General features: G+C 45.0%; 1 protein-coding gene across 1 annotated transcript in view; it reads right to left on the bottom strand.

Annotated features, from left to right (window-relative positions):
- EPHX3 (epoxide hydrolase 3) overlaps positions 1–16,054 on the bottom strand; it is a 33,938-nt gene extending 17,884 nt beyond the window's left edge. The window contains exons 1-3 of the mRNA XM_068274578.1: positions 15,997–16,054; positions 5,395–5,651; positions 1,402–1,487 (exon numbers count right to left, since the gene is read on the bottom strand). Of these exons, the coding sequence (XP_068130679.1) occupies positions 1,402–1,487; positions 5,395–5,637 (329 nt within the window). The 5' untranslated portion in view covers positions 5,638–5,651; positions 15,997–16,054. The remainder of the gene's footprint in view (positions 1–1,401; positions 1,488–5,394; positions 5,652–15,996) is intronic.
- Positions 16,055–16,502: the final 448 nt, after the last annotated feature.

Here is a 16,502-nt window from a genome sequence, read left to right as displayed (position 1 = left end):
ATGTTAATTTCGGTTATAGCAGTGCTCTGACAGTAATTTGGTAGCTGCTAAAATTACTATAAAAAACAGCGCAATTCAGCAATCACCAATAGCAGGCAGCCAAATTACCGGTACGTCTTTCTCCTGAGCCCATGGTGGCCTGGAGGGGGAATAGTAATTAAAAGACACCCGAGGCGAAAAAAAACGAATGAAATAAACAATTGTATCTAACTTCCTTCTCCTAAAATTGACTTAAGATATTCCATAGTTTTATTTTATGTTTAAATCTACTTTTTAAGTTTTAACAGTTTTATTGTTTTTGCTCAATGACACATTCATTGAAGTATGCCAGAGCTAAAAATCTATAAACTATTGACCATTTTTATCGCTTTCCTGCTCTTAGAAGCCATTTTCTGCTAGGAAAGTGTTTTATTTTTGGAATTTCTCTTCAGTGAGGGCTACACTGTAGTCACTTCCTGTCTGAGTCAGCCACTTACATACCTGACATTTAACGCTTTCAGGCAGAGAAAGAAAAAAAAGGAACATAGCATAGTTATTTGTGTGCTAGGCAGTGTACATAACCATGTCTGTCTATCTCAACATGTCACCTCGGGTATCCTTTAAAGAGACTCTGTAACATGAAAAAGATCCCCTGTGGGGTACTCACCTCGGGTGGGGGAAGCCTCCGGATCCTAATGAGGCTTCCCACGCCGTCCTCTGTCCCACGGGGGTCTCGCTGCAGCCCTCTGAACAGCCGGCGACAGGCCCGACTGTAATTTCAATATTTACCTTTGCTGGCTCCAGCGGGGGCGCTGTGGCTGCTTTCCTCTCCGAACTACACGGAAATACCCGATCTCAGTCGGGTCCGCTCTACCGCGCAGGCGCCGGAAACTTGCGCCTGCGCAGTAGAGCAGACCCGACGGCGATCGGGTATTTCCGTGCAGTTCGGAGCCGATAGCCGCCAGAGCGCCTGCGCAGGAGCCAGGAAGGTAAATATTACGTCACGGCTGCACGGAGGGCTGCAGTGAGACCCCGTGGGACAGAGGACGACGTGGGAAGCCTCATTAGGATCCGGAGGCTTCCCCCACCCGAGGTGAGTACCCCCCAGGGGATTTTTTGAGGTTACAGATCCTCTTTAACATCACCGGGAGAAGGGTGAGCCATTTTTTGGTTTTACCCTACGCCCAAATCTCCCAGCGCCTCAATTACATTTATGCCCATTACCCTTTCTCCAGCTGTACCAGCATGCAACTTTCCCCTTCCATCCAGCATACAGATCTGGACAACTTGTGGAGGTCCTATCCAACTATAAGAGACGTTCCTCTGAATATTATACAGGAGAAGTATGTTGGTTATTTTTATTGAGGGTTATATGCAACACATCAGACGCTGAACACAACAACATTACCAAAGTCACATTACCAGTTCTCAGGGAAGCCATGCAGCAGTAACATCAACGGGTTTCCTTTGTCTCCAGATGCCACATAGTGGAAGCGCATCCCTGAACTCTGTGCAATTAAAGAGCAGATCACTAGTGAGGAAAACTCCTCTACAGAATACTATTCAATTCATAACCTCAGAATCAGATCCACTGTAAGATGTCACACACCCAACTACAGAAAACTACAATGGAGGAAAATTACATTGACAGCAACAGAGAGAGAAACATGCTCTTCCAGAATGCAGGCAGGTTAAAGGACAACTGTAACAAAAGTGAAATGGAGGGGATACTGCTACACTCCACAGGAGACAGTGCTGGATCAGGGGCAGCCAAGCCCAGATAGAATAGACGTAGACAAAGAGGTCTGCAATAATGGTGTGTACACACTTGAAAGATAAAATGAAAGATCTTAGACCAATTTTACCACCTTCCATGTAGTATGAGAGCCATACTCTACACAGTCTATTCTATGGAGCTGAACTCCCCATCAGATATAAATCTTTGCAAGATGCTGCACACAAAGATGCTGTACACATTCAAAAGATCATTATCTGCAAAAGATCAGTTCCTGCAAAAGATCCGTTCCTGCAAAAGATCCGTTCCTGCAAAAGATCCGTTCCTGCAAAAGATCCGTTCCTGCAAAAGATCCGTTCCTGCAAAAGATCCGTTCCTGCAAAAGATCCGTTCCTGCAAAATGCATTCATAGTCTATGAGATCTGCAGATCATCATACACACCTTGTTCAACAAACATTCAGATCCACCAGGATGGATTTTCAGATCTGCAGATGATTGTCTGATCTGCAGATGAATGTCTGTTAAACAAGGTGTGTATGAGGATCTGCAGATCTCATAGACTATGAATGCATTTTGCAGGAACGGATCTTTCACGCTTGTTCAGGATCTATGGCTAACAGGATTAGGCCACATACACACATCAGACCATAGTCTTTTGAAAATGAAAGATCACAGACCAATCTTACCACCCTTCATGTAGTATGAGAGCCATACCTACACAGTCTATTCTATGGAGCTGAACTCCCCATCAGACAGAAATCTTTGCAAGATGCTGCACACACAGATGCTGTACAGACACAAAAGATCTGTATCTGCAAAAGATCTGTTCCTGCCAAAAATCCATTCCTGCAAATTGCAATGATAGTCTATGAGATCTGCAGATCATCGTACACACATGATTTAACTGACATTCATCTGCAGATCAAGCAATCATCTGCAGATCTGAAAATCCATCCTGGTGGATCTGATCTGCAGATGAATGTCAGTTAAATCATGTGTGTACGATGATCTGCAGATCTCATAGACTATCATTGCAATTTGCAGGAATGGATTTTTGGCAGGAACAGATCTTTTGCAGATACAGATCTTTTGTGTCTGTACAGCATCTGTGTGTGCAGCATCTTGCAAAGATTTCTGTCTGATGGGGAGTTCAGCTCCATAGAAAAGACTGTGTAGGTATGGCTCTCATACTACATGAAGGGTGGTAAGATTGGTCTGTGATCTTTTATTTTCCAAAGACTATAGTCTGATGTGTGTATGAGCCTTTAGAGGCACAGGATAGCCAGGCAACTAGTATTACTTAAAAGGAAATAAATATGGCAGCCTCCATATTCCTTTCACTACAGTTGTCCTTTAAGCAATCCCGGTTGCCTGGCTGTCCTGCTGATCCTCTGCCTCTAATGCTTTTAGCCATAGACCCTGAACAAGCATGCAGCAGACCAGGTGTTTCTGACATTATTGTCAGATCTGACAAGATTAGCAGCATGCTTGTTTCTGGTCTGATTAAGACAGTACTGTAGCCAAATAGACCAGTAGGGCTGCCAGGTAACTGGTATTGCTTGAAAGGAAATAAATATGGCAGCCTTCAAATACATTTCACCTCAGTTGTCCTTTAAAGGGAACCAGAAGTGAGAGGAATATCGAGGCTGCCATCTTCATTCTCTAATAAACGATGCCATTGACATGACTTCTGTGATACTAAGTGTACCTGTACCTAAGTGTTTGGATCTGAAAGAGGCTTTCTCCCTTCTCCTAAGTAGAGGCGATTCAGCGCTGGCACCACCCGAAAATCCACTGACTGGGCGCAGGCACAGTGAAGCCTGCAGAAATATTTACATCTGCGCTCCTGAGCAAGCGCAGCACCAGGCGAAACTGGCACTGCGCCTGCGTGAGAGCGCAGATGTAAATAATATTGCTGCATGCTGTTTAAGGGAGCCAGCGCTGGAATGGGAAGGCACAGGAGGACGAGGGAAGTCTCAGGGTCCAGAGGCTCCCCCCTCCCGAGGTAAGTACGCCCCAAGGGCACTTTTTTTCCCCTTACAGGCTTCTTTAAAGCAAAAGCTTCTGGATGGTCCTGGATAGGTGCTGGCTTACTGAATAGGAAGAGCTGAGAATCGAGCCCTGGTCTCCTATGTCAGGAAACCTGAGAACAGTCTCATTGCATGATTCATACTTACCTGGCTCCCCCAGCTCCATGAGGACTGCAGGCTCCATCACCATCCTCTCCGTTCTGAGATCTTTTAGATTGCACAGTTGCACTGTTCAGCGTAGCTCGGCCTAGACATGTGCGCATCCCCCTTGTGCCCCCCCCCCCCCAGTTGGTAGCACCCTGCGCTAGGAGCAGAACGCTCCCAGCCACTGGAGCACAACAGGGATGTGCGCGCGGCCATGACTGGCCAAACTAACAGAGCTCAGAACGGAAGATCAGAGCAGCCGGGAAGGAAGGCGATTGAACCCATGGTCCTCATGGGGCTGGAAGAAGCCCCATGGAAGTATAAATGATGCAACTAATCTGGTCTCAGGTACACTTTTAAAAAGAAACCATGACCAAGGATTGAACTTCATCCCAATCAGTAGCCGATACCTCCTTTCCCATGAGAAATCTTTACCTTTTCTTGAACAGATCATCAGGGGGCTCTGTATGGCTAATATTGTGGTGAAACCCCTCCCAAAGTGTGATGTCAGGACCACTGTGATGACATCACACTGTGGGAGCCTTGTTGCATTGTGGGAAATAACAGTTGTTTCCAACTGCCAAAAATGCATCATCTCCTTGCAGTGACATCACCTGCCAGCAGTAAAAATGTCACCACATGATAAATGTCAGAATGTAAATCAGGTAGAGGAAAGATATGACAATGGGCAGACATTGACTAAATCATTTATAAATAATTATTGTAAAATTAAGCACTTTTTTTTCACTGGAGTTGCTCTTTAACTAGTCCACTATATGAGCACATACTTAGCTGAATCAGCTTCATGAGGGAGTTTTTATCTCCTCTGTCACACCAATTCAAAACAAATAACATTTAAATTGCGCTTTTCTTGTGGATCACTCAGAGCGCTTGAGCTGCAGCCATTAAAGGGAACCTAAACTGAGACTGAGAAGGATATGGATTTTTCCTTTCAAAATAATACCAGTGTCCTGACTCCCCTGCTGATCCTGTGTCTCTAATGCTTTTAGCCACAGCCCCTGAACAAGCATGCAGATCAGGTGCTCTGACTGAAGTCAGACTGGATTAACTGCATGTTGTTTCAGGTGTGTCATTCAGCCACTACTGCAGCCAAAGAAATAAGCAGGGCTGCCAGGCAACTAGTATTGTTTAAAAGGTAACATCCATATCCCTCTCAGTTAAGGTTCCCTTTAAGGCGCACTCCATAAACTGTAGCAGTGTTGGGGAGTCTTGCCTAAGGACTCCTTGCTGAATAGGTGCAGGATTACTGAACAGTTCTATTATTTGAGAATTCTCCTCAGAGTTCAGCTTTAGTCCTTGCACTTGTGTTTTCCACTTCAGATAGGGACATATTTTAGAACTGGTGAGCAGTCCAGTTAATCCAAATGTAAGGCTGCTTGGGAACCCTACAGGGAGACTTCACTTAGGAACACCTATTTGTCATCTCTCTCCAGGCTTTGTAACTGTGCCTCAGTAACATCGATATTACCTCAGAAAGTTGTTACCTTTATGTGGATGTATCCATGCTGGCCATGCTTGCTGCTTGTCAAACAGGACGGTGCAGTCTTGCGCTGCTGCCACCAAAGCACTCTGAATGGCCCTCTGAGCACAAGCCTCAGGGCGTCAGGCAGGTAGGAGACGGCTGCCAACAGAGAGGCTACATAGACCAGGATCCAGAAGAGAAGACCTGACACTCGCAGGGCTCCACGGGTCACCAGCAGCAGGAGGTGAGATACATAGAACTGCATGTTCCCTCCACAGCCTGTACACAAAACAGCATATAGATTACCTACAGAAAGCAACTTCAAATGACCAAAGGAAATTATTCAGGGGAACTGCTCATGATATTCAGCAAAAACTGCAAATGTATTATAAATGTCAAACTTCTCATTCTACCAGCATCAGAACTGTATGTAATCCATAACCAAACTTCAGCAAGCTCTCACATGTTCATGCAATCGATCGTAAAGTGAGAAGTAAAATTGTAGCTTTGCATACCGCGAAGACTCGCTGCACTCTATTTTATCATGTGCCTCCCTGCTGCGGCCAACTTTACTGTCATTGTCGCAAATTGCGGCTCTGTGGCTGGGGGAGTTAAAGGAAACCAGAGATGAATATTAAAATAAATTCATACATACCTGGGGCTTCCTCCGGCCTGATCGCTCCCTCGGCGCTGTCCTCCGCCTCCTCGATCTTCCGGAAGGGGTCCCAGTATCTTGGCCAGTTAGGGCTTACTGCGCATGTGCGGCCCGGCCGTACGCGCCCCTCTCCCGTCGCCAGGAGCTTTCTCCACGAGGGTGTGATGGTTAAAAGTTAGGGGACACGAGGGGTGGGGTTAGGGTTATTCCAGCTGAAAGGTTATGGATAGCCGCTTCAGAAATTCTATTTTTTGGATAGTTTTAGTGTTGGTCAGAGAACACAGTGTCTGCTTCGTCTGCACAAAAGTGGACCCTTTAAGAAATAAAATAAATAAATAAATAAAAAATTAGAAAAACATTGAGGGCCCATCCATCCCAAGTATTTTAACCCTTTAATCTCCTTGGAAACCATTATCCCTCAGTGAAATTGGAGCATGCAAGCATAGACCTCTGCCTCCTAAGCAATTCCTATCCACATGGTTCACAACACTGTTCTAGCAATGAACCTTCGACCAACATAGTGAGCTGCATGTGGGCATAACGTTCCTGCAGGTGGGCATATAGTGTAGGCAATGTGACATGCAGGGCCGGCGCTACCATTAAGGCAAAGGAGGCAGCTGCCCCAGGGCCCCAGAGCTTGTAGGGGCCCCCAGTGGCTACAAGAGGAAAAAAAATTTCAAATCGGCCTTATAGTTTTTGAGAAAAATCGATTTTAAAGTTTCAAAGGGGAAAAAAAACACATTTAAAAACCTGTCGACTTTAATGGTTAATAGCAAAACCACCTTAAATGCTAGAAACCCTAAATTTGCAGGATATGTTAAGGAGATCATTAGAAATAAGAGGAAAAAACTATTTTTCAAAAAGACCTTATAGTTTTTGAGAAAATCGATTTTAAAGTTTAGAATGAAAAAAGACAACTTTACTTACGGTAACGTCTTTTCCGGTAGTCAGGAGGACAGCACCCCTGGATGAGACTTGTCTCCCTCCCCACCGTGGACAGGAACTGCAAAAGAAGAATTTGCATAAGCGACAGGCAGCCTGCTATATAAGCTACTTACTTGCTGCTATACTTCAGTAAATATAAAAGATAATACGGACATTAATAATGCTTATACAAACCTCTGATACTCCACCCAAAAAGGGCGGGTTGTAGGGGTGCTGTCCTCCTGACTACCGGAAAAGACGTTACCGTAAGTAAAGTTGTCTTTCCCGGATCGTCACTCGGACAGCACCCCTGGATGAGACGATATACTAGAGATCAGGCTTAGGGTGGGACCACTGCTTGCAGAACCTTCCTTCCAAAGGATAAATCTGTGCCTGCAGATACATTAAGTCGATAATGTTTCACAAACGTGTTATGACTCGACCATGTTGCAGCTCTGCATATCTGATCAATAGAGGCCCCTGCCCTCTCTGCCCATGACGTAGAGATACCTCTTGTAGAATGAGCCCTGACAGAAGAAGTTAACGTCTTCCCTTGCACCTGGTATGCTGATACAATTGCTTGCTTGATCCAACGTGCTAGGGTTGTCTTAGAAGCCTTATTTCCTCTTGACCTGCCTGCAAACAGGACAAAAATTGCGTCTGACTTTCTCCAAGAGTTAGTCCTTTCCAAATAATGTAATAAACATCTTCTTACGTCTAGAGAATGTAGTCTCTTTTCCTTATCATTTGTGGGATTCTCACAAAATGACGGAATATAAATTTCTTGGTTTCTGTGAAATGAGGAAACCACTTTAGGAAGGAATGCTGCATCCGGGCGTAATGTTACTCTATCTTCTGAAATAACACAATACGGCTCCTTTATGGATAAAGCTTGTAGCTCCCCTATCCTTCTTGCAGTAGTAATGGCTAGAAGAAATATGGTTTTTAATGTTAGGAATTTGTCAGAGACCTGAGATAAAGGTTCAAATGGAGACTCGCATAGACCCTGTAAGACCGTATTGAGATCCCAAGCAGGTACTCTTGATCGTATAGATGGTTTTAGTCTTCTCAGTGCCTGAAAAAAATGAACTATATAATCTTCCTGTGCTAACTTTCTTTCCAGAAAAACACTCAGGGCTGATACCTGAACCTTCAGAGTACTAACACTGAGGCCCTTCTTATAGCCACATTGTAAAAACTCCAAAACTGACCTAAGTGATCTATTGTTAAAAGATCTGTTTGCACACCAGTCCTTAAAGACTCTCCATGCCTTCTGGTAGATTCCCCGAGTTACCTTTTTCCTACTATTGAGTAATGTTTCTGCCAGATCATCTGAGAAGCCCTTGGACTTTAGTATTTCCCACTCAGGTTCCAGGCTGATAGATGAAGTAGACTCAGATCTGGATGCGACACTGGGCCCTGGGACAACAGGTCCTGTATCAGTGGGAGTACTATTGGTTCTGATATCGCTAGAGACTGAAGTAATGTGAACCATGGACGTTTGGGCCACATTGGAGCAATCAATATGAGTCTCGCCTTGTCCTGAATGATCTTCTTCAATACTCTTGAAAGTAATGGAATTGGAGGAAAAGCATACATCATCATACCCTCCCAACTGATTGTGAACGCATCCACCGCCCAAGGTGAATCCTCCTGGTATAGGGCACAAAATTTCCGACATTTTGAGTTCTTTCTCCTGGCGAATAAATCCAGTTCTGGGCATCCCCACTGTGAAATTATCATCTGCAAGACCTTCTGGTTGAGTGACCACTCGTTCTGGTCCAGCCTCTCCCTGCTTAGATAATCCGCCACCTGGTTCGATGTCCCCTTTAGGTGACGTGCCTGTAGAGACTCGATATTGCTTTCTGACCAAAACATAATCTTTGATGTCTGCTTCCATAATATCTGACTTCTCGTGCCTCCCTGTCTGTTTAAGAATGCCACAACCGCCCTGTTGTCGGTCTTTATAGTTACATGCGATCCTCTGATTTGATCCTTGAAGTGTAGTAGTGCCATCCATACTGCTTCTAGTTCTCTGCTGTTTGATGACCTTGAGCTGATCTGTACAGACCACTGTCCCTGGGCTGGAAGAGCATCCAGGTGTGCTCCCCATCCCCATAAACTGGCATCCGTTGTGATTATCCTTTGTTCCGGGTAATTCCACAAACGACCTGTTAAAAAGTGAACCCGATCCTGCCACCACAACAGAGACACTTTTATGCTGTGAGGAATAGAGATCCTCCTGTCTAACACTGTGAGGCTCCTGTTCCATGATCTGAGTATCCACAACTGTAGTACTCTTGCGTGGAATTGTCCCCACTGTACTGCGGGAAATGAGGCTGTTAGGAGTCCGAGTATTGCCATTGCTTTCCTCAGCGATATTGTTCTTGAGTTCTGAAAGGAAAAAACAGCGTTTAGAATGGCCAAAATCTGTCTATCAGGCATGAAGATCTTCTCCTTTCTAGTATCAATGTTAAAACCTAGAAACTTTATGACCTGGGATGGAACAAGGGAACATTTCTCCCAATTAATAAGCCAACCCAACTGCTGGAGATAGTCTAATGTCGATAATGTCTGTGACCTTACCACTTCAGCTGAAGGGCCCCAAATCAAAAAATCATCTAAATATCCGAGGATATTGATTCCCCTCAGTCTAAGCTCGGCTAAAACCTCGGACATCACCTTGGTAAATAGCCATGGTGCAGAGGAAAGTCCAAAAGGAAGAGCAATAAACTGAAAATGTCTTACCTCTTCCTCCATGAGCACTGCAAATCTTAGATACTGTTGAGATGATGGATGGATGGGCAGGTGAAGGTATGCGTCCTTGAGATCTATGGAAGCAAGAAAATCGTTTCTCTGCAAGAGATGAATCACAGATTTTATATTGTCCATCCTGAATTTTCTGTATTTCACATTTAGATTTAACTTTTTTAGGTTTAGGATAAACCGGTAAGTTCCCTGTGGCTTTTTCACCAGAAACACATGAGAATAGAACCCTTTTCCTCTCTGGCAGCTTGGTACATATCTTATTACCCCCTTCTCCTGTAGGGACAGGACCTCGTTCTGTAATGCCAGACACTTTCTTTGATCCTGGGGTTGTGGAGTAATGCAAAACCTTAGAGGAGGAAGATGACTGAACTCGATCTGATACCCCTCTGAAATAATCTTTAGCAACCACTGACTTGTGAACTGAGGCTGCCATACTTCCAAAAAGTTTGCAACCCTCCCCCCCACTGGGATCCTGGCGTCATTGCTTATCCTGTCTCTTGGCAGGATTTAAGTTGGGTTTTGACTTCTGCGGTCTATACGGGGCCCAACGTTTACCCTTGGAATATTTGGAGTCCTGCTCAGATCTGTTGGGGGGACGAAATGGCCGCTTATACTGAAATGGTCTTTTCTTTTCTGGAAAGTTTTTCTTTTTATCTGATGTTCTATCTAGTGTATCATCTAATTTTGATCCAAAAAGCAGCCCCCCCTCACATGGAATACCACACAGTTTTGATCTCGAGGAATTGTCACCATTCCAGGTTTTAACCCATATACCTCTTCTGGCTGAGTTAACTAAGGCAGTCGTTCTGGCCGTAAGTTTTACTGTGTCATCTGAAGCATCTATAATATAATTAGAGGCATTTAAAACTTTAGGAAAATCGTTAAGAATCTCTTCTCGGGGAACACCGGAAGCGATCTTATTCTGCATTTCTAACAGCCATGTCTTCAATGATCTACTCACTGCTGTTGAAGCTACAGCGGGCTTAAATGTCAAGGAAGAGGATTCCCATGCTCTACGCAGAAGGTTGTCCATCTTTTTGTCGATTGGATCCTTCAGACTTCCAAAATCCTCAAATAATAAGTCCGTTTTCTTTGACACCTTTGAAAAAGATGGGTCCAACCTAGGCGGAGGACCCCAAAACCCCTGATCCTCTGGAGAAAAAGGGTAACGATTGGATAAGGACCTAGGCCAGAAGGCCCGCTTCTCAGGGTTATCCCATTCCTTCTTAATCATACCCTTTAAGGTGGAATGGACTGGGATAAACTGAGGCTGGGGTTCCGCCAAAGTTCTGTACATCTCATCCAAAGGCGCCAAAGATTTTTTCTCTGTCTTGATACCCATTGTATCATACATAGCACCTAATAAGTCCTTCATTAAATCAGCAGAGAAAGCAAATTTCGATCTATCAGAATTAGAGACTTCCCCATCTGATGGATGATCCAATTCAGAAATCTCTCCCTCAGATAATTCTGAATCCTCCACCTCGCTTTCTCTTCTACGTTTAGAACCGGAGGGCCCCGGCTGAGATAAATCCAATACAGGAGATGCTGGAATAGTAACTACAGGCACTGTGTCCATATCGCCACCAGTTCCTGGGACATCCGAAGGAACTATAGGATTTGAAGCAATGGCAGATTCCTTAATCTCTTTTATTGCTGTAGACATTTCTGACCTCATCCAGCCCATTAAATCTTTAAATATGACGGGTGACTCATCTTTAACCACCTTTTCTGTACAGTTCTGACACAGCTTTTTGGAAGATGAAGATAAACGACCGTTACATATTGCACATTTCTTCTCAGACCTGTTTGAACCATGCTGACTGGTTTGAGCAGCAGCCTTGTCAGGCCTTTCAGACTTTTCATTTTTATCCGATTTGTCCGACTTGTCATGTTTTTTAGGCTATGAAAAAACACAAACAAGGAACAAATATTACTAGAGGTTTTATATTATATATCAAACAAGCAGGAGTATTTCAGGTACCACATCTACTTGCCAGAGAGGGGTCTTGGCCAGACTTCGCAGACTGCAAAGGAGCTGAACCTGAAGCGTCCTCCATGATTGCCAGCAACATCTGAATCATGGACTCACCTCTAGCTTAAATACACATAAGCAGACCCAGCTGAAGACAATCAATGCTACCCTTGTTGCATAATTTATGTTAATCAGCCTCACATACCTTGATGAATCAGCCTGCAGGCTGACTGCATATCACCGCCGCGGCCCCTGCCGCTTGGTCAGGCATCTTAATTGGAATCAGCTGTTCGGCTGATTCGCTTCTCACCGCCGCGGCCCCTGCCGCTCTGCAGACCTCAGATCACGCGGGACGCCAGCGCGTGACTACTTCCGTGTGAACCGGAAGTGACCTTCTTCATGCGCGCGCCTGCGCGCATAACACAGCCGCCTTCACTGGAGAAGCCTCCCATACGCTGCAGGACTCCCCACTGATCACTGCTCAGCTCTGATGGGAGTCCTGCTACACGCTGCCCCTGCCGACTGACACGGATGGCACCCTGGAGACCTCTCCCTCCGCTCCGTCCGGGACAGGAAACTATACTGAAGTATAGCAGCAAGTAAGTAGCTTATATAGCAGGCTGCCTGTCGCTTATGCAAATTCTTCTTTTGCAGTTCCTGTCCACGGTGGGGAGGGAGACAAGTCTCATCCAGGGGTGCTGTCCAAGTGACGATCCGGGAAAGTATAGTTTTAAATGCAGTAAATGTCACTTTTAGTAGCAAACCTAACGGTAGTGTAATTTTACATACATCAAACGAAAGCGCAATAAATTTCCTGATGGGGTTTCCAGGGGGTCTATACGCAGCCGCAGCGCTTTGGCCAGGGATCGCTATACAGCCGCAATATGGCTGTATGAAGATCCCTGGCATTTTTTCCTATTTTCCCCCAAAAAAATTTTTATGTTTAGAGTGTGGGAATTTAAAAAAAAAAATAAAAAAAAAAATTATGTGGGGTCCCCCCTCCTGAAACTTTTTAACCTCTTGTCCCCCATGCAGGCTGGGATAGCCAGAATGTGGAGCTCTGACCGATTGGGACTTCACACCCTGACTATACCAGCTGCAAAAAAGGTCCCCTAATGCCGATTTTTGTTCCGGGGTATATGTTGGGGGGCCCCCCAGGTTTATTTTGCCCTGGGGCCCCATTGTTGCTTAAACCGGCCCTGGTGACATGGCAAAGGGAACAGTGATAAGGGAGGGTCTTGGGATGTAATGCAGGGGGATATGGGGGAATTAGTCTGGACAATACCAATTTGGGCACTAGTCTAGTTTAGGGGACCCAGCAGGAAATGTCATAGGGTACAGTTCTCCAATCACAGCACCCTCTACAATACAAAGCCTTCCGATTGGCCGAATAGTTTGGGTATAGTTTACAGTTCGAGAGAACGCCATCAACCAAATCACATTAGTGGAATTTCCATATGAGGTTTCCTGCTTAGTCCCCTAAAGCAGACTTGCGCCCCAATTTGACCCAGTGACACAAAGGGACGTCTGCATCATGGCTGGTATCACTTGACCCTGAAGATAAAGACCCTTTAGAGATGAGTTCTGGGAGGAAGTTAGGTTAGTCAAAAGGTGTTTTTTTTCCCCAAAACTGTTCACTTCCAGATTAAAAGTTTACAAGAACTATAAAATCACTACAACCCAAGGCTCCAAAATCGCTAGGCATAAATAGGAAATCGCTAGACATATGCCCAGAATCGCTACTGAAAAGCGCTTCAAAAATCATTAAGCATCTGCGATTTTGCCTAGCGATTTTTGGTGTGCATTAGGCCTCACTAAGATTATCATACCATGCTACTGGGAGTATATAAAATCAGAGGCTCTCCAGATGTAGGTCTGCAACTCCCAATGAACTTATGAGATCATGGCATGAAGGTAAAGTCCAAAGTAGGTTAGCACACTGCGTCTTGGCTTGGTGCTGAAGTAATTTACTCTTCAAAGCATGAGTCAACCAAGATTTACTCATGCTTTGAAGAATAAACTGCTTCAGCACTAAGACATGGTGTGCTACCCTATTTTGGACGAGTGAATTTGCTTGGCACCATGGTTATGCACCCCACCTCTGGAAAAGTGCGCCACTCCTGACCCTACCACTTGATGGCATGAAGGTGCATACACATATCCAATCTTGATCTGGCAATTTTACGACGGTTTAGGTCCTGGGTTCTCAACAGGTGGTAAGTCTACCCCTGGGGGTACTAAGCAGGGTTTAGAAGCTACTTCAACTTTTCTTAATCTATTGCAATTCGTTCTTGGATATAAAATATGATAAATGAAGCATAAATGAGCCTGAATAAGTATTTTTAGTTAGTAAAACACATAAAGGAATATTTTTTTAAAGAATGTACAAAATTAAGGTACTCCTAGTCCTAACAAATAGATCAGTTTTCAGATAGGATGTGGTAATAACTATGCCCACACCATTTGGCCAATTATGTTTCAAGTTGTAGGGGGTACTGTGATTGGAGAACTGTTTCCCTATGGACTTTGCTGCCGGGTCAACCATACTAGCCCCAATTTTACCACCCCCATGCAGTATGAGAGCTTACCTTCACAATCTATTCAAAGTATCCATACTACACGAAAATTGTAAGATTGAGCAATCAAGATTGTAAGGGTGAACCAGGCTTAAAATGTACCAGAGATTATATGGGACATGATGAAATAGACATGTGCATATACAGGGGCAAGCATACAGACACTTATGCTGTGCTCCTTTTCTTTTTTCCATGCCTAAAAGAGTTTATAATTAGCTATGGAACTGACAGTTTTTCTACAGTCAGGACAGTAGTTGTGCACCTGCGCAATACACTCCACACCACGTGCGAGTGATTAACAGTGGCACAGGCGCAGTAGGACGACCTCGCAAGGTCAGCCTCTGCAGCGGCAGGGACCCCGGACCGGCGGTTGAGCCCACAGCTGCGGGATGGGACATGTCAGCTGCAAGGGGCTGGAGGAAGCCCTGGTAAGTAGATCTAGATCTTTTTTTTTTCCCCTTGTCTGGCAACTGTAACGAGAGGCATATGGAGGCTGGCATATTTATTTCCAGTTAAACAATGCCAGTTGCCTGACTATCCTGCTGATCTATTTGGCTGTAGGAGTGCCTGAATAACACCAGAAACAAGCATGTGGCTAATCTCGCCAGATCTGACAATAATGTTCGATACACCTGATCTGCTGCATGCTTGTTCAGGGTCTATGACTAAAAAGTATTAGAGGCAGAGGATCAGCAGGACAGCCAGGCAGCTGGTATTGCTTACAAGAAAATAAATATAGCAGCCTCCATATCCCTCATTACAATTGTCCTTTAAAGGGATACTGTAGGGGGGGGGGGGGGGTCAGGGGAAAATGAGTTGAAGTTACCCGGGACTTCTAATGGTCCCCCGCAGACATCCTGTGCCCGCGCAGCCACTCACCGATGCTCCGGCCCAGCCTCCGGTTCACTTCTGGAATTTCTGACTTTAAAGTCAGAAAACCACTGCGCCTGCATTGCCGTGTCCTCGATCCCGCTGATGTCATCAAGAGCGCACAGCGCAAGCCCAGTATGGTCTGTGTCTGCGCAGTACACTTCTGGTGACATCAGCGGGAGCGAGGACACGACAATGCAGGCGCAGTGGTTTTCTGACTTTAAAGTCAGAAATTCCAGAAGTTAACCGGAGGCGGGGCCAGAGCATTGGGGAGTGGCTGCACCAACACAGGATGTCTGCAGGGGACCATTAGAAGCCCCGGGTAAGTTCAGCTCATTTTCCCCCGACCCCCCTACAGTATCCCTTTAAGGGACCAGAGACTGCTGGTAGGCAAGTGGTTAACTAGAGGCACTCTATAGGTACAAATACAAGAGGCCCATCAGCCAGTGATATTTGAGGCATACAATCAGAATCAGATGTCTCTAGGTGTAGGACTACAAGTCCTAGGAAGATTATCAGACTAGTAGTATACAACCAAAGACTCTCCAATTATAAATCAGATTGGTGTTATTACAGATATACAGTTGACAGCAAGCAAACACAGGCTAACAAAATATTGACAAAAGTCCCAGAGAGGAACCTATCAGGGAATATAGCACTAGAGGCTACTTAGCTACAAGCCCTAGCAACACATGTCACCGGAGGCTAGTAGCAGCTTCACTAACCAAGCCTTATATATAATGCGCTGGTCAACAAAAGGTCATTTAATTTAACAAGTTAAATAAAACTCAAACACCACTCATTACCGCATGAGATAATTAATATACACACTGCATATATACACTGCAATATCACCTGATAGCACCGTCTCCTTCAATACCTCGCTTTACAGAGGACATTTCACATATCCCGCCCAGTCAGCACTTCCTAAAAGCTTATTGGTGTGTCAAACTGCCCATCTTCTTTCTGAACAACGCTATTGGATGCAGAGCGTCGTCTAGCATGGTAGATCGTGACTAAGTAGTTTGTCTGAGGGACAACATTCATGGTTTGTGGGCGGGGCGAGTAGTTCCGACACCGCGCATTGGTGGAATCCGAAAGCCTGTCTAAATCGCGAGGCTTTTCAACACGTCGCTCAGATTGATGAATATATGAGCGACCTATAAACAGCTGGTGTGATGCGAGCTCCCCACCCCTCCAGCCAGCAGATGGCAATACAGGAAGTAAATAAGCTGTGCTAGAACATACTGAAAGTCACATTTCCCCCTGTGCTCTCGCCTCTCAGTGTACTTTGCTGATCGAGATACAGTTAGCCATTTATTGAACATATATTTGATTTGATAGATCAAATTAAATATAGC

This window comes from Hyperolius riggenbachi, chromosome 3 (genome assembly GCF_040937935.1).
Source record: "Hyperolius riggenbachi isolate aHypRig1 chromosome 3, aHypRig1.pri, whole genome shotgun sequence".
Lineage (NCBI taxonomy): Eukaryota > Metazoa > Chordata > Amphibia > Anura > Hyperoliidae > Hyperolius > Hyperolius riggenbachi.
The sequence above is the reverse complement of the archived record's forward strand: the minus strand, read 5'-3'. Positions and strand labels throughout refer to the sequence as shown.